At 43.4% G+C, this 25,552-nt stretch overlaps 1 protein-coding gene across 2 annotated transcripts in view; it reads left to right on the forward strand.

Moving 5' to 3' along the window:
• The first annotated feature begins 975 nt into the window (after positions 1–975).
• LOC139339968 (TSC22 domain family protein 1-like) overlaps positions 976–25,552 on the forward strand; it is a 31,072-nt gene continuing 6,495 nt past the window's right edge. The window contains exon 1 of one of the 2 annotated variants that reach the window (XM_070975454.1): positions 976–4,537. In XM_070975454.1, coding sequence (XP_070831555.1) covers positions 1,821–4,537 — 2,717 coding nt within the window. In that variant the 5' untranslated portion in view covers positions 976–1,820. Of the gene's footprint in view, positions 4,538–22,974; positions 24,066–25,552 lie in introns of those variants that run through there. The other variant, XM_070975456.1, reaches the window with a different exon arrangement.

Consider the following 25,552-nt stretch of genomic DNA (forward strand, 5'->3'; position numbering starts at 1 on the left):
AACCAGTTTAACAGCAGAGTTCATTGACCTACAGTGGCAACATTACAGACCAACAAATGTGTATGTTTTCTCTCAGCCTCTCACACATGAGAGAGAGAGAGAGAGAGAGAGAGAGAGAGAGGCCCCAAACAGTACCTGTTTGTAGAATAATCCTTCAGTGCAGTTAACACCTGTGTCTACAGAGAGATCTAGCAGCTCTCTGTCTACCTTTGTTTCAGAGACATTGTTGTGATGTTGATGTTTGCTCGATCCACTACAAATGCTCAGGAGCCTGGGATTTCATTGATATGACATAACCAACATGTATATATTTTTTGTCGTATCTTTTCATCAGGTACTTTACCGTACTGTTTGACATTATCTGCAGGGATAACGTATACGTATCAGGGATACGTATCACTTGATTATCTTTGAGTATACACAACAAATCCTTTACTTAAGTAAAAGCAGAAACATCACAATGTAAAAATCAAATCAATAAGAAAAATATATGAAAGCACAGTGGTATTCTCAACAAAATATACTTAAGTATCAAAAGTAAAAGTACACATTATAGAGAATGGTATGGTTATTAGTATACTTTGTTAGGTAGACAACTCTTAAAATATACTACATCTTACAAGATAATCAGATGGGCCTATTTTATTTGTAAAAACTTATGTCAAATAAATATATGAGTATAGTACTTCAAAAAATGTACTTAGCTGCCTTTCAGGCACAGCATAATCATGGATTCCAAGAGTTGACATCTCTTTAGTTTTAGTTTCAGTTTTTATTTTATTTTTGTCTCTCATTTGGCCTTAATTGCTTTTTTATTTATCTATCTATGTATTTATTTATTTCAACCTAGTTGTTTATTGAATTATGCAAATATTAACGTGGCTATGTAAACACCATTGTGATATCCCAAAACTGCTGTTTGAGGGAGCGCCCTCTCCTCGGCACTTTCCGGCATTTTCCGCTCATGTTGATGTTGGGTTCGTCACCGCCTCTCCCAGACTGCTTTATGTCTGGCAGTAGAGACCATGCGCGGTCGCCATATTACGGACCGGAGCACCCCTCCCCTCCAGTCCCGTCACAGCACAGAGCCACAGCAGCGGTGCAGGAGGCTACAGACTGAACAACGCTACTGCTGGGGAGGACCAGTGATACAGCAAATCCACGACCAAAACGAGGATTCAGCGGAATGGATTAAATCTTTGCACATCGCTATTAAGTGATTGTATTCGGTTTGACGTCGCCGTGCACCGGAGAAAAGGTCGCTTGTTTTCATTTTATTTCCTTTGAGCAAATTCAGCAGCTGAAACGACTCACTATAGTCTGTGTTTAGCTAGCCGGTGATGGAGACTGGCAGCTAGCTAGCTGACGTTACTCCTCTGTCAGGCTAGCATCTAATACAACGCTAACTTACTCAGCAGCTTCTCTGCTTTCAGTACGAGGGGTCGTTACAGCACAGCTTCACGGTAGAAAACCCACAGAATGTTAGCTTGTGCTTAACAAAGGCACAAACGGAGAGCACTGGTCGATAGCCGGCGAATTACAACTGGCATCAGCTGACGTTAGCCCGCTAGCTACTCAGCGAGCGGCCACTAGCCTCTTTAGCCTCTCTGTCTGTCACCGGAGAACACCGAATGGTGTGTGAGAGGCTGTAAATATCGGCACAACTTTGCCTGATATTTGAGAACAGCCGAGACTTGCTTCAAATATATATTTTTGATCGTGTTGTCTGTTGGACGTAGTTTTGTCAAGACGGCGCCGTTAACGAACTGCAACCTTATTGCATACTGTCAGAGACCAACTACCCCCCGGATTCTCTCGAAATGCATCATCCGGACCCTGCAGGAGACTCTGGCAGTGTTAGAAAGATGGCGCACCCGGCTGTCTTTCACAGAAGGGGTAGCAGCACAGGCAGCGGGAGCGGCTCCGCGCTGTCAACACCGGCAAACCCGGTGGTCAATAACAGCCACGTCCCAGCCGATGATTATCAACCTTCCCTGTTGATTCAGTGCCAACCCCCCGCTGGTTCCTCCTCCCCGGGTTCCCATCATATTCCACCCCACAGCCTGAATCTGCATTCCCAGCCCCAGCCCACACAGTCGGCCGGAGCTCAGATAAAAAAGAAGAGCGGTTTCCAGATCACCAGTGTGACTCCAGCACAAATATCTGTGAGTACCAACAACAGTATCGCAGAGGACACTGAAAGCTATGATGACCTGGATGAATCCCACACAGAGGATCTCTCTTCTTCTGAAATCCTGGATGTGTCCCTCTCCCGAGCTAACGACATAGTGGGTGCGGAGAGAAGCTCTTCGGAAGAGACACTGAATAATTTCCATGAGGCAGAGACCCCTGGAGCTGTCTCCCCCAACCAGCCTTCACATCCCCACGCCCTAAACCAGGCTCAACAGCACGGTGGGGCCATGGTCAATGGGACTTTGCACCATCAACATCCTCCTCATCCTAACCATGCCCAGGTTTACCCTCTGTCCTGTGGGCCAGGGAGCACCCCATCTGCCCTCGCTTCTGGAGCTTTACCATGTGTCACCCAGAAAATGCCTTCTAATGTGGGGGTCCCTCAAGAGAATGTTTCCCAGGCTGCTCCTCCAAGTATTGTTGCCCAGCCTCTGGGGGTTGTGGCCCCGGGATCTGTCCCTGGAATGCACAGCTCTGCTACAGGCACTACAGTTAGCATAGTTAATCCCCAGACCAGCAGTGTTAGTAATGTGAATATGTTGAGCTCTGCCAACGTGCCTGTGAGAGGGGGGATCAGCACGAGTGCTAGCAGTAGCAGTGGTGGCTTTCCTCTCAATGTGATAAGCAGCAGTGGGGGGAGTGGAGGTGGAGGTGGAGGTGGTGCTGTTGCAGCCGGGGGTAACCTTATAACAACCACTAATGTCGGCATGATCCAGCAACACCAAAACATCAACTCCAACATCACTATGACTACTACGGCTACTGCTGCTGCTGTTTCTGCTGCTGTCAGTGCCTCTGGAGGGATGGGAGTCTCCAGTGGGATCCAGGGAAGGGTTGGATCTGCTGTGCTGCAGCCCGTCAGTGCCCCTGTCACAGCTGTGCCCGCAGCCCCTGTACCATCCTCTCCTGCCCAGCCTGCTCCAGCTCCAGCCCCTGCAGTGGCGACCACCAGTTCTCGCTTCAGGGTGGTGAAGCTGGACTCTAGCTCTGAGCCTTTTAAGAAGGGCAGATGGACATGCACTGAATTCTATGACAAGGAGACCCCAGCCTCTGCTCCCAGCTCCTCTGCATCTGATACTGGGTCTCTCAGCATGCGTCAGTTTGTCTCTGAGAGCTTTGCTGGGGCCTCAGAGAGGGAAAGCACAAGTGGTAGCTCTGTGAGTAGCACTATGAGTACATTGAGCCATTATACTGAAAGTGTGTGCAGCGGAGAGACTGGGGGACCCCCAGGACCCCAGCATGCCCAGGATTATGCCTCCCCTCCTCAGGGCTTTCAAGGAATCCTCCCCAGTGGCTTAAGCATGGCAATGTCTCAAACCCAACCTCACATGCACCCCCAGGATATTACCCATTCACATGTGAAGACTACTGTGGCCCCCTCAGCTCCCATGTCAGGCCACCAGACCACCATTGGACTCCCTACGTCTGCTGTACACCAGCAGCAGCTCACCTATGCCCAGGCAGTTGCTAATCAATCCCCAGGCTCCACACAGGGCATAGTGGGTGTTCAGCAACAGAAGATGGGATATGCCACCTTGCCACAGCAGCCATCTGCCACCCCACAGGCAACCCCAGTGCAGGTGAGGCCACCTGAGTACACCCAGCCACACCAAGGTGTCCCCCAGGGTGCTGCTGCTCAATCTCTGTCCAACCAAGCTGGATCAGCACAGTCTGGGTCAGCTAATGGAGCAAGTCAGATGATGGGAGCCCTGCAGCAGTCACAGGCACTCCTTCACACACAGTCCCAGCAGCCCTCCTCCCTTCAGGCCGCCACCTCCAGTATGTCCTCTCATGTTGGAGTACCAGGTCTTGGCCAGCAGCCTCAGAGCCACCCCGGCCATCTGGATTGCCAGCAGCAGAAGCCACAGTCACTCTCAACACAAATCCAAAATTCGGGCCTCGGCACCCAGCTGCCCACAACAGTCCACCAGAGCCAAGTGTCTGCACCAGGTGTGCCTCCTCCCAACCCCCAGAGTGATCCCCAAACCCAGCCCCAAGCCCACAACACTGGAAATAGTGGTAGGATGCACCCACAGGGTGTTCCTCAGAGCCAACCATCTTGCTTGTCCCAGGACCATAGCAGTGCCCAGGCCCTAGCTCATGCTGCCCAGGCCAGTGCCCTCTATGCTAGTCTGCCCAGCTTCACCACCACTCAGCTGCAGGATGCCCAACGGCTGCTCCTCCAGCACCAGTCAGCTTTGTTGGGGCTGCCCAAGCTGTCCGGAGGGGAGGCTGCATCTGGATCCAGCACTGGCCAGGGTCAAGAAGCTGAGGGCAACACCACTACCGCCAGTGCCTTAACTGCATCAGCTGGTCTCAAGACTGTAGATGGAGAGGAGGATGGGTAAGAGCTTCTATTTCCTTACTTTCTTCACTTTTTTCTTTATATTCACTGATTATTCTGACACGTGTTTCAACACAGGCACAAGTGACAAACATTTTAGCACTTGTCTGGAGTCAAAGTAGATGACAGAGACTCAGTCTGTTTGAAGCTGGATGATTTCTCCGGTTGCTGTGGCAGCTGTGAGGGAAGAAAAGTGTTATTGTTTTCCTAGATAGCCAGCAGACAGTGGCCAGGCTGCCTCAGTCTGCCTGTCCTCTGCCAGTGGGACACAGTGCATGGCTCAGCTGGATGTGATGTCTCTTGTCTCTATCAAGTGGCTGCAGTGATTCGACATTTTACAAAGCCTGCCTCCTTGCTTGAATTCCAACTGTCTGCCTTACAGGGCACAATTTCTGCTGGGTGCACAGTTCACTGTACACAGTCTCTCAGCACATTTGTTGTTTAAAAGCAGGAAAGCAGGCAGAGGTTGTATAATTATTTTGAGATAGAAGAAGGCAGGTTGCTGTAAATGTGACAGAAATAAACTAAATTGGCCAATTCCACCGAGGAAACAAAGCATTACAGATAATATTTAATTTTGTTTTACAGTCCATCTCACCTAAGCAAGCCTTAAAAATACTCTCTACCTTTCAGTGAAGTCATGAGGAAGAGATGCTGGTTTACTTGTTGACATGAAAAATATAGTGCCATCGTCCTTTTCCTTCACTAAAAGCTTATTGATTTTTCAGTCTCTCTCTCTCTCTCTCTCTCTCTCTCTCTCTCTCTCTCTCTCTCTCTCTCTCTCTCTCTCTCTCTCTCTCTCTCTCTCTCTCTACCTCCTTTTGCTCTATCCCTCTCTGTCACTCCTCTCCAGTCACTACAGATTGCTCGTAAGTTTGCATTGAACTAGTTGAGGAATAGGAATGCCCTACGAATAGTTTGTTTTAAAAACTGTTTTTCAAGTCACTCTTTCAATCATAAGCTCCCTTTTCTGACTTGTGAAAATATCATTGCCTCAGCTTTTAGGATGCTTTGCATACCAGAGTTCGAATGATAAACAGGTAGGGAGGAGAAACCAAGATGAGTTGATTACAGGACTGGTTTTCATTATCGAGGATGTAAAGGGTAACGTGGATGTAATGATGTGTTGTTTCAGTCTGTCTTTTATGGGCCAGTTAAATAGATACTGAAGGATGGCTACTGTTATCACATGACGTTTAACTCTGAGGAATGTGAGATCTATGGGGATCAGGTGGATTATTGTCTTTGATGATAAGTAGCATTTGGGAGAAACCAAAGCCCTTGGTACAAATGAGAAGATTGTCTGGGTGAATTAAACTCACGGCTCATTTCTCTCTAGTTTACCTGCTGTCACACAAGTGACAGTGCCTGCTGAAGTCAGTGTTTCTCTCCTAACGAAGGCTGAAATTGGCCTGTTTCATTCTTAAGAAATGAACCTCCATTGATTAAAAAAAAAAAAAAAAGTGGTGCAAACCCAGAGATGACAGCACAGCCTCATCAGCAGATATAAACAAACACTAGCTCTTGCACACTTGCAAAGACCACAAACTAAGCATCTGCCAATTAAGCTTTTTTCCCCCCAGATTCAAGTCCTTTGATATTTGACCATCTGCTGATACTTAATTCAGTTTGTTGTCTATATTTCTATTCTAAGCCTAAATTTGAGTGCAGATAAACCACACGGTGAGTAATTGAAGCATACATTTGAATAAGAATACATTTTTCTTCATGGTTATACAATGGCGTGCAAAAGTTTGGGTACTCTTGATCAAAATTTCTGAGTTTTTTGTGGTGAGGATGCAGGAAAGGATTTCTTCTGATGACTCTTCCATGAAAGTCATATTTGCACAGGTGTTGCTGCACAATAGGACAGTGCACGCCCCTCTCACAGCCTGCTAACTCTTCATGAAGGTCTTTTGCAGGAAAATGGGGTGATGATTTGCCTTTCTGGCAATCTTATGTGCAGTTTTCACAAGTTTTCTTGGCTTTTCAAACCTCAACTTGACCTCCACCGTGCCTGTTAACTTCCATTTCTTAATCGCTCAGGAGGCAACTACCTTCCATCTTCTCATAGACTTTTCCTTCGTGGGCATCAGTTGCTTAAAGCTTGGGACAAGGTTTGAGGAGTCAGAGTATGTATAAAGCTTTGAAAGTGGCGTCACTTGGCCTTTCTTAACAATGACTGTGAACAAGCCCTAGCCCTAAAAAAGGCTAATTAAGGTCTAAGACTTTGGTAAAAGTTATGAGAGCTCAATTCTCCTGGAGTGCCCAAACTTTTGCAGTTTGCTCCTTTCCTTTTTTCACTCATTTTCTGATCAAAATAATATTGAAAGAATATTTAATCTTTAACCTGATTCAATTTGGAGATTGGTTGGCCTCCTACTTACTTAACTATTCACAGTAACAGACATTTTGATGGGGAATACACAAATGTTTTTAATGCACATACAAAATCAGGTCACTTAATGTAAATTAAAGCAAATAAGCAACCGTTTATTGTTTTCCAGAAAAGTCTTAGCTCAAACTGAGCAGCCACAGGGCTCTTCAGCAGCTGATTGGTCTGTCTAACCACTGCTGAGATCAAGCTACTTTTCACTAACTGTGCTTCACTGTTGAGGTACTCTTACATCATTACCTGCACAACAGTTTGCAAAGCTGGGGAGCCTGAGTTGTGTCTGTTTTAGAGTATTTGGTTTTTTTATTTGAACATCCCAAAGTAAGTTTCTCTCTCATGACAGTGTATGTGCTTTGTTCGTTACTGTTAACAACATTTATCAGAGCATTAAAAGACACGAATGAATACTTTTTTAAAATACTCTCAGAAGTAAAATGAAGTTATATAATTTAATTGTACACCAACTTTGCTTTTGATATTTGGGTTAAGTTCATGGTGACAAATATTTCATATTGTGAAGCTTGCTGTTTTGCAGTTTTCTACAACTTGAACATATTAAATCAGTGTTCATGTCTGCTCAAGAGAAACTTTACCAACTATTTAGTGCATAGTGGGTAGTTCGGGGATCCTGGGAAATTGAACCATTCCTAGCAAAAACATGATGCTGTGCTGTCTTAGTTCAGAAAGCTTAATGTCTCACTGAACACTACATGTTCACGTCATCACAATGTGATTGCACTAAAATGTGTCCTCTAATATTATTGAGTTATTACCCTAAATCTCATTGCGGTAATGTTGGAATGACTTGTATTGATGACTTTCATTTTCCTGCAGAAAATTTTGTCATTTTGTGCAAAGAGGCAGTAAAGTATAACTGACTGCACCCTTAAACACCACTTTTATGGAAGCGCCTCTAAGACCTGGGACCTTTTTCCTTTGTGCACTAATTGCAGAGAAGCCAGTTCCTCTCATAAAAGCTGATTTGTTCTGTGTCGCAGGAATGTATTTACAGGCGTGCTCCAGCTGGGCGTTTGTGTGCCCTATCAGTAGTTGTACAGTTCCTGTGATCTGCTGTGTGACTCCTGTCAACATATTTTCAGGTTTTAATGTGTGGGTTGACCGTGGCCTCATAAATCAGCATATAAGACATGGCTGTAAAATGTCACGGTCTCTTTAGAGTATCAGATTGAGGGGGGTGGCAATGGTGCATTTGCTCTATCTGCACTGACAAGTCATTAATGGAATATGTTCAAGATGGGTGGGTGGTCTGTACGTGTGTGTGGGCAGACTGCCGGCGGTTTATAGGCCATTCATGGAAAGTCAGTGATTAGGGAGAGGTGTCAAATGTTAAATGGCATTAGGAAAATGTAACTTATGTGAGCGCAGGTATTCTAATGGGATCGTTTGCAGGTTTCCACAATGTATGCCTCCTATGTCCAGTATGTCAGGATGTGGGTTTGAGCTGTTAGGCTGTGTTTGTATGTGTGTGTGTGTGTGTGTTTCTGTGGTCTTGTACATCTATCTTTGTGAGAACCAAACTGAATTTCAGTAATAGGGAATGAGGACATTTTGGCCGGCCCCCACTTTCAAGCACACCTGAGGGTCATGGCTTTGTTTTAAGGGTCAGGTTGGAAAAAAACCCACATGGGGTTGTGTTGGTGGGGGCCTGTTCCTTCAGCTACCCTGAATGTACACTTTCATGTATTTGAATGGCCAACTCAGTGCCAAACTAGCTTGCATTTTTTAGTCGAAGCCCCTGTGGTGCAAACGCAATGGTCTCATTGAAATGAATGAGGATGCTGCATTTTTTTTTAAAGGCTGAGCTATTGTTGGTGTGACCACAGCCTAAGTGTGTGTGCGTGTTTGAATGTGTGAAGGCTCAGGGGAATGTAGGCTGGCTGGCAGCATGATGGCTATCTCTGCTGCTGTCTGTTTTGAATGTAATCTTCCCCCTGGCAGTGCAGGGACCCAGTGTGTGCTGGGCCTGTTGCTCATTGTGTGGAGATCAACGAGATCCCCAAAATTCACAACACACAGAGGAAGTGACCCAACCTGACCTAACCCAACTTAGTCGGGTCTGCTGGAGCTCGTTGAGACCGATGAGGACACAGCAGACTGGACCAGATGGAACCAGACTGAGCAGAATGCATCACTGTTTCAGCTCTGAAACACTGTGTCCTTCGTCATTGTGCTCTGTAGATGGTTTTATATGTTGACTTCAGGAAGGTTATACCGTAGAACAGGGCTTCTCCACATCCCCTGGACTGAGGGCCGGACTTTGAGAAGGCCACAGAATATTAATAAATCCAGAAAATGTATGCATCTAATGTTACTCACCATTGGAAAGAAATTTTTATTAACTTTAATGTAGAGTGTAGCTGGAGATCATTCACACCGGTCCTGGCCCCCCGATGAGCGTAGTTTTAATGTAGCTGATTCCCCGATCATTGACGTCATTGTCATGGCGACATAACGTTGGACTGTTGTGTGTTGTTGCTGCAGAGTTCACACATTGACGTTACACCGGAGAATTTGCTCTCTGCTCCTAAATTGCAAATACAAAATGTCTCTTTTTCTCTTGTAGACAATAACTAGCGTCAACGTAGTTGTAGGAATATGTCTGAGTCATAAAATAATATGGACTAACTGTCTGAGCCTTGCCTGCCTAGGTTTCGTGCTGATCCCAATGACAAGAGATGTAACATTAATTGATTGATTAAATATTATTTTGTTATCGTGAATTGTTGCAGACTTCCTGGATACTCGTATGAGTCCACTTTTTAATCCCAAACATTTAGCCGCTGGTCAACAGTCCTGGATCGGAGCAGGGGCCCTGGCTGTCTCCTCCAGAGCAGCTGTCTGGAGGCATCTGTCCCTCCACTCCTCTTGATCGCCCCCTCACGGCACTCTTCAAAGCCCCACCACACACCCTCAAATATTGATTTTCACAATTCGAATGTCAACCCCTACCTTCGGTACAGCCCTGTTGGTCACATATAGGTGTCATGGCGTATCTTAATCTATGATTTTCTTAATTCTTAATTTTATGGAAATGTTTTATGCAAAAGCAATCATATTGCCGTTATTTTGACAGTCACAATTTTAGTGGGAATGGTCATTTTTGCGTTTCATTTTCACTTACAAAAATGATCATGTGATTTTTGCTGATTTCTGTACCAAACGAGCATGTTCCCTTATGTCTGGAGAGCTTGATTTAGAGGAATAATAATAATAGGACACTGCAGTGTTGTACAGTACTCTCAGTGCAAATGTTGTGATGTTGTTTTTTCAGCCGTATTTCCTCAATCATGGTGCGAAATTGAGCAGGAAACAAGCCACTGACTCCGTATGGACGCAGGTGCCAATAACGGACAGGTGTTGTGCTTTTTTAAGCAGCGACAGTCGTTGACTGATGTCATGACAAACGCTCGCACTCGATCGCAGGGTCGCTTTTTGTCGCAAAAGCACCAATATTTTAACAGCATTGAGCTGTTGCCTTTTTATATGGAGCTCTGGTTTGTCCACGGTTCCACATCACTAAAAGTAAACAGCATTTGTTGTTTGTCATGCTGCTGACACCTCCCCCATTCCCACCACACAGACCAAGCCAGAGAACACCAGAACACAGCAGAGCAGCAGCATACTGTGTGAGAGCGAGGAGAGGGAGGGAGGTCTCACTACTCGCTACTGAATATTTACTACTCCAAGCCAAGCGGCAAAAGCATGAATGGCAGAATGAAACTAAACAAGGAGACTGTGTGCAGTTTACTGTATGCTAATGTAGCAGAGGTGAATGCAAACTGCACACGTGTGCATGCGTTTCTGTAGATCACTCCTTGCTGTTTGTATACTTTGTGCAGCTGCATCATTGATTTCGCTGGTCTCTGCCCGCTTCTTTCTGATGGTTTATTTTTCCATCAATAAACAGGATTGTTTCACTTAAGAGAGCGGTGGGAAAACTAATGGCTTGTAATGGATGATAATGGATTGTGTTTTTAGCCTGCCTTTCATCTATGAGAAAATTGGCCTCCCACCCCTGAACACACACACACGCATGTCGACTTAGGTCACTTTTGGGGACATTGCATGTGCTTAGATTCATGACCTAACGTCCCTAACCTTAGCCACGACCTAACCCCAAACAGCTGACCCAAAAATCACCTTTATCCTAACTGGGGACATAGCTTTTGTCCCCAATTGGACAAGCTGGCTTAAGTAACGGGTCTTTAGTCTTAAATGTGGTCCTGGAAGTAGGCTAAGTCTCTCTCTCTCACACACTCACACACACAGACAAAAACAGTGTCATGACAGTATAACCTTATTGAAAAACCACTCCTTTGTATTTCTGTGTCTGTACCATACACTCCAGTAGTCATTTGTTTATTTATTGTCGTTCCATTGAGGAGGTCTGTAGTGCATCAAAATAAATAGGCTCGAGGCACAAGAGGATCTCTTTGGTCAACCTGATATGATTAATTGTAATGGCTGCTTTGGTGCTATGAGTCTTATGTATGACCATTCATTCGTCTCATCACCCTCAGATTAGGCTATTCTTTTGGGTTCAGTGTCAGTGTTTGCCTCTCTCTTTGTTTCTTGTGTGAATAAGTGTTTGTGTGATGATGGATCGTTGTGCTGATTCACTCCCTTATTTGTTCAGAGCATAAACGTTGAAATTTCTCTGGTAGATCATTTGTTCCCTTGTTAAGTACGAACATTTTGTTGTCAAGGTTTGACGGTAAGCCAATATTGCATTTGGGATCTATAGAAAGTATTTTGCTGCTTTTAATTACAATAGATAGACACTGAGTGAAGTGCTTTCTTGAGGCATTTTTAAGCATCCTGTATATACAGTACTTTCCTGGTGCTCACCTGCTTATTTTCTATGGCAACATGGGCATATTTTTTAAATCCTTGTACAAAGATTGAAACAGGAATGACCCAAGACCCTTGACAAATAAGTGCTTGCATGTTAAGACGAGGTTTGAGTAGTCAAAACAGGTGTAAGTCTGGGGCTGCTATACTGTCTGCTGTAAGAACAGTTCTCATCGTGTGTTGGACAAGCTGTCTCTTAGAGCAAAGGGATGAAGAAAGATAAGGGAGAACTCAATATTTTGTGGTAGTTGAGACCTCCTGTTGTCTGCAGCAGATGTGGCGTAATGTTTGTGCAACACATGTGTGATGTATGACACCATGAAGTGGTGCCGATGGAGGGTTCATGTTCAGCCACGCATTCTTATTTTTAGGCTTTAGTGGGCTGCCACTGTCATTCCCCTAAACATGCAGGCAATGTGCTGAATCATGGCCGGCATTCCTGTGGCCAGAACACTGTCCAGTCAGCTCCAGGAATCACACACACACACACACACACACACACACACACACACACACACACACACACACACACACACACACACGCGCACACGCACAATGCAGTGGATGACTTTGCTATTGGCTTTTTTCCTCCTCCTTGTCGTCCACACTGTTTGTTCCGTTTCTCTCGCAGTTTGGTTCATTATCATTAGATATTTGTCTTTTCAGCCTGACGGGAATAAAAGCCGCCAAGGTCGCTCGAGGATATAGGCAAAGTAATTGATGAAAAGATAATGCCATACTACCTTAATTCAAGCAGGTGCCTCTCAGTGCCGATGGGCTGAATAGTCTTGCTAAATTGCTTTTTTCAGGCTGAGCACAAAACTATTCACAAAATGATCAATCCTCCTTTTTATAATGACACATCAAGCAGAGGTACGTGTGCTGTCCCCACATCCATTTTGCACACCTGACCCTGATTGACTTGTCAAACAGCTTTCCTGCATCCATCATGAGGAGAGTGTCCTCTGTGCTGCCAGGACAGTTTGTCCACAGGTCCTTGAATATGTGTTAAGTATTATTCACTGGATTTATGACTTAACTTGATTATTATTATGCATAGATGTTGTGACAACATGAGGAAGGGTGACGAACCAGCTAAGATGACAAAAAACCGTCGAGGGGATTTGATGTCAGAATCTGAAGCTGTTCCATTTACTGCCATATAAAGCTAAGAAAACCAGCAAATGTCCATGTTTCAAATGCCATAAGGACTAATTCTTTGTAGTTTTTGTTTATCATTCAAGATTATTTAAACAGGTAAATTATAATCAGAACAGATGCAAGTTAATCAACCAATGTTTTGGCTCTTGAATCAACACACTTCATGCCAAAAAGGCAGAAAAAGTCTTCACGGAGGCGCTAATTGACGCTTCTGGTCTGGGAACTGCAGTGCAAAGAAGTTCAGAAAGATGAATACCAGCACCAATACCACAGAAAATTGTAATTTAAAGGAATAGTATGGTGTTTTGGGGAATACACTGCCTCTAAATAAGAAGTTTTAATTGATTTAGAGAGTGATATGAGAAGATCAAAATCAGCCTCATGCCTGTACTTAACTTTGGACAGGGTTAGCCTAGCTTAGCAGAAAGGCTGTAATTCGGGGGAAATGGCAGCTTGGCTCAGTTCAGAAACGCTCTTTACAATTGAGAGTCCCTGCTCAAATATTGCCAGTCTATGAAGACGATCACCCTGAAGTGTCACTGTTCATGTGTGTGGTTTGCTCAGGTCGGCTGAGTCTGATCAGCCTTTCTGCTCAGCTGTGATGACGCGAGAGCTCCATCCATCCAGTGTCTTTTCCCATAGGGTTTGATATTCATTCTTGCTTTGTGTGAGCTAATCCTCTTCTCTATGCTCTGTGGCTGAATGAGGAAGGCTGCTGGAGGGAGGGAGTGAAGTTTTTTTTTTTTTTTTTTTTTAAATCTTTTTTTCCCCTCAATAGTCTAGCCAGCTGCTTCCCCTATTAGCATGAATAAAGCACAGAGACACTCTTCATCATGTGTGTGTCCGCTAATTTAATGTCCGTGTTCTGTACTCATTGTTTCCCACATTTTTAATTTATAGCCCACCCAAATAGACTTGCCCCCACAAAAAAAAAAGATTTTTGTAGTATTTCACATGTACTGCTCTTTATTACTTCATAAGTTGCAGTGGAATGTGCAGATTAGTCGACAGATCTGCAGTCAGTGGTTAGCTTTTGAATTTAATAGTGTCTTAAAGCAGACAGCCTTTTGGCCAGAAAGCCAAAAGTTAATCAAAATGTGCTTTTAATTTGCTCTTAGCATGATATCTCTAATGCACTGGTCTCTATTTGCACACTCACTGTAGCATTAATGCCAGCTGTAGTCCGCCTGCGTATCATTTTCAGCTCTGTAAACAGTGCTGCACCACCCCCTGCTGGTTGGCAAGCTGTGAACCACGCACACACACCAGGCTTATCATATGTATGTGTGTATGTGATGTTCTGAATGCTGTTTTTAGGTTTGAAAGCACCTTAACATCGACTGGTCAAATGAGCGTGGGAGAGTGCTGAACCGCTGCTGTGAATACTCCCTTTCAGGCGTGCTAGTCTTGAAGCTGGGAGGGGTGGGGAAGTGAAGCAGCAGAGCCAGAAATTAACACACTGGAAACAGAATCGAACCCTGTGTTAGCAGCACAATGCGAACAGGGTGAGCCAGCCAAATCTATTATTGTAAGTTTAGTAAAACAGTCAGAAAATAGATTTCCTTTTTCCCTTGTTTGGACTTGAAATGATTCCTCTTGCAGAGTTTCTTGGCCAATTAACTTTGAATCCTATTGGTACAATTTCCCAATTCTGTCATAATGTTTGTGGTGTTTTCATGGGGTTTAATTTAGCCATTTTTTTTTTTTAATTCTTTTTACAAAGCAATGAAAATCAACTTTTCATTATTTGAGGCTGGCATGATTATAGGCAGTCCATCACTGCATTCATTAAAATGACATTTTAATTGCAGTGCTGCAGTCGGAAGTGAATCGGCTTGAAAAGGTTTATGCATTCATTTGCTGGCGCTTTCATGTGCTTTAACATCTGAGACTCGAGAACCAGTCATGTGAGAGTTATTGCGGTCACAAAGCAGTCATAAGAGTTGTTAAAGTCGCATTTCATTGCCAGAATGACAGTGGCAGTTGTTATGAAACCGCTGCAGTAAAGCCATAAGCAGCGTGTCAATTCATTCACAGGAAGCAGATCAATAAGAAAAATACAGCAAGGTTTAGCAAAACAAATCTCAAAGCGAGCTGGAAGGAGGGATAGCTGGTCAGTGGGTGGCTTAACTCACAGCTCCAGATCACCACCAAGGTGCAGACAGGACAATTAGCGGTGAAATGTCAAACCTGAACATCACCTTTTAAGTAACTGTTCCTTGAGAATAAGCCATGTGCACATGTTTGAAGACAGATAATGAGCTTAATGAGCTGATGTTGACACACGCAGTGGAGTTAAGGTTCAGACCTGTGCATTGCATACAAACTGTACCCTCTGGGATTGCATTATATCTTAATATTTTCCAACCAGCCACTGTCAGCCCAACAACCACAGACCTATTTGAACGATTTGGCTGTTAATTGCAAATATGTGTTAGAGTGCTCATTTCTTCATAGCTTGTTTTTTGTGTTAATGGCAGCTGTATATATGAACTCCTTCTGTGTCATACCAGACACAGATGAAAGCTTGCAGGCTTAATGAGGCTTTGTGCTCACAGAACAGCACTGAGCGACTCAGCTGGCTGGTTGAGTCTGAATTTTTGTGACATATCAGATATTTCTCTGATCAGCAAGGCACAACAAAGACATGGGGTACGAAGTTTGGGATTAATTTGTGGCATTCGGGCAGAAATTGGGCACTTAACAGTAGTTTGACCCCACAACAGGAGGTCTGTTCTGTTAAAGTTTAGTTTGTAGTAAGGCTTGCATTGGCTCTAGCTGCTCCAGTATTTGCCACCAGGTGGCAGTATGTACCAGCCTACATCTCTGAAGTCACAGTACATGTTCTAACAGCCAGTGTGATGTGCATTTGTAGCCTGACAGTACAGCACTGTGTGAATATATATGTTCTCAAAGCTATCAGATGAGGCCATGTGAGTGTTGGCCTCCTGAATTTTGAATATGGATGGAGTGTAATGATGGAGCATGTTGCCTCACGGTGGTGGTCTGTGATTGAGTCAGCAGTTTTGTTTTATGTGTACGCCATTGTTTGAGTGTAATATGTAGAAAACATCTTCGGTCCGTTTCAACTGTTACAAACAGTAAAAGAAATGGTGCAGATAGGATGTTTCTCTGTTAGCAGGGCTGACATAATGTGGCCACTGCAGTGTCAACAAACCTTTTTAACCACTTTAACCTCTTTAAAAGCTAAATATTATTTAAGTAATACCATGTCAGGACAAATTGTAAGTAACCCTAAAGGTTATCTGTTTTTGTTTACAGTGCAACGAAACAAGCTTGTCTGCACCTCCTCACCCCCTTCTACACTGTATTAATCTGTTTTTTTTTTTTTCTTTCTTCCATGTTTCCCTGTGGCCTTCGCTGTAACAGGTAAGACTTCTGTTTTTGTTTTGACTCACTAAGATCCAAGTTTTAAATTAACAAGTGTGGTAGAATCCAGGTTATAAGACCCAGGCCCAGAATTTAGCCTGTTTAGCTGCTAATTCAGATATGAGTAAAGGAAGTGCGTGAGGTTGCATCCTCATTAAGGAGGTCCCACTTTAATACTAACATCCACTTTATATCAGGTTTAAGTCCACCGTGGCAGAGAACAAAATCCTCCAAGCAGTCGCTCCTTTTACTTGTGAGAAGTTACAGAAAGCACTAGAAAAAACATTTGATAATTACCGTTGTCACCACAAGATGGCGGTGTGGCCTGCCGGGGCTCTTTCTGCATGCAGTCATGATGCCTGCTGATGGATAATAGTGTCAGACTTTGGCAGTTCTTGCTACATTTCAGCAACCTTTTCCTTTACTTTACTGTTTGGTAAATATGTATGAACAGTTTTCTTTCTTTCCATTTGTGGTCACCGTTTTAAAAGTCAGCTCAGAAACCCTTATCCTGGCCTCTGTATTTACATGCAGTGACACATAGAAAATTCAAGTATCCTGAGTGTAAGAGCAGAGAAGGATCATTTCAGACAGTGAGAGTGGCACGATGAAGGTGAGACGGTACGCGTTGGCCTGTCTGACTGTAAAGCCGTCCAGGAAACAACAGCGTGTCTGTTGGTAGCTAAGCCGAGCTTTTGATAGCCCTGCTGTCGTCAGAGGTTTAGACCCTGACGGTAGAGTCATCATTAGTAAATCCACTCACCGCTCCGTCCTCTTCCCTTCATTTGTAATCTTGGCGGCACACGCACACACAAATAAGACGGCAGGGAAGTGGGTCAGGGCTTGTAGCCTCATCGTTCAAAGTTATTGATCCGATGAACTCTCCCTGACCTGCTGATTTAAAAGGCAATAAAGACCAGGGTCATGATTCTTTTCCAATAATCACTTGATTGTTTTTATTGATGAAATATTATGTGAGGACACACATTTGGAAATGATTGTTAGCATTAAAAAGCTAAATATGGATTCTGTTGGCCGGGCTTCCAAAAGCAAGTCATGAAACAGGTTTACTTTGGCAAACTAAGATGGGCGGTAGCGTTCTCCATCTGTTTCCTGGCTTGTCAATGAGCGATCAATCCTGCCACACCCAGACCCTTCAGGGACCCAGGCCAGATTAGGATGGAGCAGAGCAAATCAACAGAGGAGGCGGGGGGGGGGGGTTTAGAGGTGAATAACTAATAGAGGTCAAAAATATTGGAAGCAATTCAAGGGAAGATTAGGAAGAATACAGGGAACTTTCAGTTAGAGCCACTTTATAGCAATATACCTGAATATCTTTAGCAGTTTGTTTCACATATTAATAGCTTTATCTTTCCATTTACATCCAGACTTTTGTACAGCAGCTGAATAATGATGAAAACCTTTTACAGGGCCACACCTTAACTTCTTTTGCACATAGCAGTGGTGCCGCAGAGGTTACAGATGTTTTCACATATATATTACGCTGCAGATGAGCAGTACAGATCTCAGTAGATTTATATTATCATACATACAATATCAGTTGGATTCATATTGGTCGTATAGTATAAATCTGTAAAGTGTTTCTTGTTTTGCGCAGACAAATATGGGAGCAATGTGTAACAACTTAAAGCTAGAATTCGAAAGATTTCTTTGTCATTCAACAGAATCGAAGAGATTTAAGTCATTTGCCTCAGCGCGGATCTGTGAGCATATGTCTCTTAATAACAGGACTCATTATTTAAATGTTGTTTCCTCAAATGTTTCCTGGAGCCTTCTGCACCAGCAGCAGAACAACAGTTGCTGTACCTCGTCCAAAGTTAGCCAAGCGAAATCCTTTTTCCACTCAGCGGTGCATCGATAAATTTTCCCTCTCATTTCGCCCACCAGCACAAAATTATATCTATCAACCATCATCAGTCTTTTTATACATTTATGAGCTTACTGCTGAGTTTGTATTGTTCGTCTCTCCTCTATGAACATGCGGTCCATAAATACATGTCAGGCAAAACAAACTGCTTTAAAATTCAGTGAGTTATGACCATTTTTATCTTCGATAGACCTCCTTCCACGATGGACTCAGTACATGTATGTATGGATGCAGCCACTGACATGATTTTCAAGTTTGCGATAGAATATAACCTTCACACACACCCGCCTTTTTCTTTTCATTCATCGCACAGACCGATTGTTTTTGTAGCATCTGCAACATATATGTCAGCACGACTTTACAGTTGTTGCATTGAATAGTGTGCATGCCAACACTTCAGAGGCAAGGATAGGTGCACAAGCTTAAATGGACTGATCCCGAATAGACACCATGTGGGTGACTGATTCGGTGTGTTGTATTTAGTCGTGAAGGCAGGCCATTGGTTAATGTATTGACCTCATCAGCTCACAAATAGAAACTCTCCTGCTGTCAATCAAACACAGCCGTATACATCACTGGTGCGTCTGCCCACTGCTTGTACTGATTTGGCTGAGAGACCTGCGGTTGTGTTGGAGATTTCTCGTGATGTAGACCAGAGCTGTAGAGAGAGAATTGACTCACATGGTCTTATGGATCTGTAGTGCAGTACGAGAAAAGCAGCCTCCCACCAGCAAACACAAACAAACGTATATCCTTCTGTTAGCCATACTCTTTGGAGGCTGTTTCGCAGGTGTGTGTGATGCACAACTTTATGACCCAGACATCAGCGTGAGTAATCTTGATTCTTCCAACAGCCTCCAAAAGATAAAAATACAGACTCGAAAAAAAAAGATAAGCTCCATTCACAGGGAGACAAACTGAAATCAGCCCTCATAAAGACGAGACCGTTTCCATTTAAGACCTTCGGAGTGAGGACATTTTCTGCGGTGTAGTTCAAACTTCAAATCCCGACTGACTAGTGTTGCTTTCATCAACGAAAATTCTGACTAAATATCATTGTCAACTAACCTTTATCACGTGATGAAAATGAGACGAGACGCAACGTAAATGCTGGTCATGTGACGATAACTATAATGAAATATATAAGGTAATATTGTTGACAAATAAAAACAAGACTAAATGTGGTTTACAAAATAGAGACTCTGCTAAAATGTCTCTATATTCATTGACTAAAACGAGACGAAATGTTATAATGTTATTTTGTCTCGTTTAGTGGCGTTATTATTATTTTGCAGTATTTCTGTTTCCTGTGTCTCAGGAAGGGGCTACATCAGGTCACACTGCGCAGTGGCAGGCATCGTCACAGCATTAGTTCCCACTTGTAGCATTATTTAGACGATGCAGCTGCAGTAGTTTAGCGTTAACGACAGACAACCGACACAGAGAACAGGACCAATGGCCGGCCAGCCGGTTTTGGTTGTTACAATAAATATGTCGTAAATTCAAATCAGAGCGTCTTCGTGTCTGGAATGGATGTATTCCTGAGTCTATAAGGTAACAATAATACAATAATAAGACAACCTTGTTTGAATTGTGAAATGGGTTTGACTAAAAGAAAATTTTGGTTTCGTCTATACTACTAGGTAAATTTACTTATATATTGACTGGGTTAAATAGAATTGCATTATTAAAAAGAGACTAAAATACAGTTTTCATTGACTAGAACTAGACTAAAATGTCATCAGTTGTCATCATAGTCACGGATAATTCTGACTAAAATAAGACTAAAATGCTCAGACTTTTAGTCGACTGAAACTTGACTAAAAATAGTACGAACGTGACTAAAACTAATAAAAACTAAAATGACAGCTTGACACAAAGACTAGACTAGGACTAAAATTAAAACAGGCCGCCAAAAACAACACTACGGCTGACTCCATAAAGGTGTTTCTGAAAAGCCTGAAGCACGACAGGCACGTAGCATCTTGTTATGATTTTGATGTTGCTATCACAATAACACCTCGGTGCTTTATGTGACTTTGAAAAACCATCCGTTTTTGATGCTGTAGTGACATTTCCATTAGGAGATGTGTCTCACCACATTCTCCCTGCAGCCCCACAGTGTGTCTTCTCCCCTTGTCACCGTTGCTGCGGTGAGCATCATTCCTGTCCCCTGTTGTCTGGACTCAGAGCGCTGTGTGTTCTTTGCCCACTAATCCTTTTAATGCCAGGTTTCACTCCACATTACTCAAAGCTGCTGCTCATACACTCTTATGTAACTTGGATCTTCTGTGCGTGTGTGTGTGTGTGTGTGTGTGTGTGTGTGTGTGTGTGTGTGTGTGTGTGTGTGTGTGTGTGTGTGTGTGTGTGTGTGTGTGTGTGTGAGAGAAAGGGGGAGGCAAAGGTTACTGCCAGTGGGTGCCAAAGTGTCCGTAAGCAGTGCAGGTGCCTGATGACCACACCTGTGTTTGTTTGTGCATGTTAAGCTCGTTTACACCATGTGATTTGCATAGTTTCCCTGTGTATTTGTGTGCAGAATGATCAGTGGTGCCAGAGGATACACTTCCCTGCATCGTGAATCCTACAGCTTCCTGTTTAAGTTGTGTATTTTGACAACCAGGTTTTGCACCCATCAGTACATTTTAGCCCTCAAGTTAAATGTGTTATCTGTCTAAACACTCCACATCCGTCAAAGCGTAATCAAAGGCTTTGTCTTTGCATCTGCTCTCTGCTCTCCCTCCATAAACGACTTTTTGAGACCGCACTAATGCTGAGGCGGTGGATCTAGGCCATTCTCGCTCTTGTGTCTCTGGCTGACTCACTCTCCCTCCGTCTTTCCCTCCACCTCTCCCCCTGTGTGTGTGTGTGTGTGTGTGTGTGTGTGTGTGTGTGTGTGTGTGTATGTGTGTATGTGTGAGAGTTTAGTATAGGGCGAGGACTAAGGACTTGCTGCTGTCAGCCCAAATGCTCCAATAGCACCTGTCTCTCTTACGTATGGAGGCCAAAATGGCCACTCATCAGTCCTCCCTGCCTCTCTGACTGACTCACTCAGTAGCTCTCTGTCATTCTCCATAGTCAGGGTGTGACTATGGAAAACCACTGCCAGGGCTTACTGGTAAAGTCTGTGTGTGCTTTCCACTATCAAACTACAGCTCAGCCAAAAGCCTTTACAATTCAACAATTCAATAGGCCTCTTTTTTCATCGCTGGGACATGCCAGGCCCCTTTTATTAACTTTTACAGATTGCATTTTCCCCGAAACACAGCGGATGTGAGTGCAGTTTCTCTTCCTGTGAGTCAAACATTTTGACAAATAAAAAAAAAAAAAGCAGGAATTACACGAGATAGAGGTGGACAATATGGCCAAAGCAGTGCATGTCATTTTATATGTCAGTAACGTTATATGTATCACAGTACAGTAATTGTTTTGCAGAAGAGATGATTTAAAACAACCATTCTGGATTTTGTAATAACAAGTCTCACCTTATCTGAGCTTGGTTGGGATGCTCAAACTGTTGCTCTCACATCACATGAGAACACGATGAGTTCTGCTGCCCAAACCATGTTACCTTGCAAGGCAGCTTTATTCATGAGATCATGTGAGAATCCAGTCCTGATTGACTGCATAGCCTGCCTCAAATTGAATATATAGCAGAGACACTAAGAGATATGTCCTGTGGTGGGACATCACCACAGCCCTGTGCTGATAGCACTACCTCTCATCACAATCAAAAGGTGAAATATGGGATAGAAGTAGCATTAGAACAAGCTGTTATACAGAAGCATGTTTATTTCATGAGCTTTGGAAAGCAGTGCTACTGTACATTAACATGGAAATCAACCTTTTTGGCTGCTGTACTTCAGATCGCCTTTCTTAATGGTGACTTTCTCGTTCGTGGATGTTTGTGATGGTAGATAAATGCTTTTTACAAAGAAGGCTTTTGTTTTGTAACCTGCACCCAGAAGTGGGCCTGCTCATGGCTGCATACATTAACTCATTTATTCAGTTAGTATTTTATTGTGTGGCATGTGCATGTGTGTGTGTGTGCATATTCCAAATGTTGACTACCAGTGTGGATAGACATTTTTTTAAGCTTCACAAAGCCACACTATGTTTTGTTAGTCTAGGTTTTGGGACATTTTTAAGTCTGAAAAGCCTCCACTGAGAGTCATTAGACAATGAATGAATGATGGTTAGTGTTGAAATGATAACTACTGGTTGAACCTCCACAATAACTATCAGAGATCGTCATTGTAGATCTGAAATCAAACATGATGCCCACTGCGTGGCACTTTGAAATACATAAAAAATAACGTTATGGTGGAAAGTTGGAAATCTCATGTTTTTCTCAATGTGTTTCGGGTGGATGGGTATGAGTAATTGATGTATCCAGTTACTAGTAAGTGTGTATTATGGGAACGGTCATGCTGCAGTTCGCCTCATGCTTTTCCTGAAAATTGAGCAGTGCTACACTTTATATTTGGCAGGAAACAAACTAATGTTATGAAGAAAATGCTCAAATGTTTGTATCGTAAGATGCTGTGGATATGTTAGAACGGCACATAGGGAACATTGAGCCTTTGAGATGTTTGAAAACTTGTATTTTCCAATGTTTTTAGTTTGATTCAGGGTGTTTGAAGCGGTTGATTAGCTAAACTGAAGTGCTGTAAGCATACTGCTGTAGGACTGTATGACCCATGCAGAAGTCATGTGACGCTGATTAACTCCAGTGCGTCGAGTCTGTTAGGACAAGCGAAATCCCCTGCATTGTGCTCGTCCTTTACCTGTTGTTTCTTGGCCGGCCGTCTCTAAGCCAGTGGAGGCTCTGTGAGTGCGGTGTTGTGTTTTCCGTCTGTGGAGGCACTAAGCCATCTTAAGGCAGCCTTTCAATGAGAAATGACAAGATAAGACCCTGAATCACAGGCAGAGGGGCAAGCATAGAAAACGAAATCACGCTTCATTTTGAAACTGCCAACTAAATCAGCAAGTGAAAAAGTGTCAGGGCTGCTTTTGCAGTTTTTGAGGTTAAGGTCAGAAACTATGACGGCTTTGACCTCGTAGTGGATCTGACAGCCGTCTTATGTGACAAGGAAAGCATGTAGTCTTATTGCTAATCTCTCGCCACCCCGATTTTTGGGACAGTCTGAACTGTTGCTCATACACCAAATCCAAACTAGACATTATATGTTCAGTGCATCTACATCCCTGTGGTCTCATTTATGTGCTTCGAAGAGACACAATTTTAAGTTGTTCAGTAAAAACGCTGTGATTCATAGTATTTCAGATGGTAGGAGGCTTTGCAGAGAAGAGGTGAGGCTCATAGTTTTATTGCATCTCCATGTCTCAGGCTGTAGAGAGCAGAGGGCTGGAGGAGCAGGAAATCACTGGGCCACATGCTAATCTGTGTTGATGGTTTATGTAACTCCCAGCATCACATGATCACACGTCACCACCCGCCCAGCTACTGTCTGTAGTCAGTAATTCACTCACTAGTCAGCCATTCAAACACAAATGGATGACTTCGACAGAGGAAAAATGAGGAGCACACACATACAGTCATCATAAGCTGGCATGCTGCCTGTGATTCCCCATGCAGCTAATGCATCTATAGGGCGCGAGCCAGATCACTACATTTAAGAAGGAACGAGGGGGTGTCAGAAAACACTAAACAAAGAAGCTGGGGACGCACTGCTCTGTTACTGTGGAGTGTGTATGATCCTGCTGACGGACGGCTCAATGAGAGTACGGGGAGTACGAGTGCAAGGCCATGACGAGATGGCAATGAAGCTTTTGTTCTGGGAGCTGGAGCAGCACCTCAAAAGGTAACATAAAGACAGGGAATCCCTGGGGAGTCAGCACAGTGTCGCGCTGCTTGGGCCAATCACTACAGTAGATCCACACAAAGGGCTGCATGGCTATATTGTCCCTTCCATTCAGTCATTCATGGCTTCAGGGGCAGCTTTAACCTACGCATACTTAGAGCAGATACTAGGAACTGGCTTACTGGGTCCTCATCGCACTGTAAGTTCAATTAAATGTAATATCTATGGCAAAATATTAGAGGGTGTGTTAATGTATAGTAAGCTGTAGAAAAGTGTGCACACATAGATTTGTGGTATGATTTTGCGCGCCTCACTGTGAGTCATTAAACCCACAGCATGTTTCTTTTGTCGTTAATGAATGTCTTGCCACATTCTGCTCTTTAGTAACAGCTCTGATGCCATCCCGCTGACCCAGCTGGTCCATGTTTTCACATGAAGTCGCTCTCGATCCTGCAACAGTATAACAGCAAATACATGCCACAGTATAACTGCTTTACAAAATAAGCCTTACACCTTTTTTTAATTATCGTTTTGTGACTCAGCTTAATGTAATGTTTACTAAAGAATCTGCACAGAAAACATGAAATTCTTCAGTTTACATGAGGTGCTGCACACTGTGTAGTTCTTGAGGTACACCTGTGCAGTCAAATGGGACTGAGCCCTGCAGTGATGGTCTCTGCTCTGTGGTCATTTTTAGGCCATAGTTAGTGGTTACTGTTGTATTAGACTGCATGATATTAAGAGGTATATCGGTCTTGTGTGTAAGCTTCTTCTTTTTTAAAATAATCTTATACATAATATTCTCTGCAACAGATTATTTGAGGAAAAAACAAACATAATTTTGTGTTTTATGCATGTAATAAGCAGATTTATAGGTTCAAGAATGATTAATTGTGAATGGATGTAATGCATAGATGGTTTGGAAAAACATGTGTCCTCATATGTATTTAAAATGTCCAACACTACTAAGCGATGCTGCAAACAAACATCAAGCAGACCTGTGCTGAAGGGCCTGGAGCGCTGGTCTGCGTACAGTTTTGGGTCATTTCTGTCTGAGCTTGCTTCAGTAGGTCACTGGGATAATGTTGATTTACAGCAAAGCAGGAAGGCCATCAGTTGGCTGACCTGCTTTTAATGCAGTCTGCAATTATTACAGCTAAAAACTCTGTAATGTTTGCTCATAACTGAAGTACTTGGACGTATAAAACAGTATTTTTGTGACGTTAGCATCTCCACCAAATATCAGAGGGGAAGGAAAATAGGTCAACTCCACTGGTGGAAACTGGATGTGGTGCTGTAGCATTAACATTTAAGTCACGTTGAATGGTTATGAATGAACATTTTCTCTGTTTCTTAACTGAAAACAAAAGAAATTCTGAATCTTTGTCTACAAACTTTAAGAAAGTAAACAAACCTTAAACCGCATCGGAAAACAGTAACTTAGATCCAGTGATCGTCTGGTGTTGTCTAAAGCTTTTACTCTGATT

The sequence above is a fragment of the Chaetodon trifascialis genome, chromosome 12, assembly GCF_039877785.1.
Source record: "Chaetodon trifascialis isolate fChaTrf1 chromosome 12, fChaTrf1.hap1, whole genome shotgun sequence".
Classification (NCBI taxonomy): Eukaryota; Metazoa; Chordata; class Actinopteri; order Chaetodontiformes; family Chaetodontidae; genus Chaetodon; species Chaetodon trifascialis.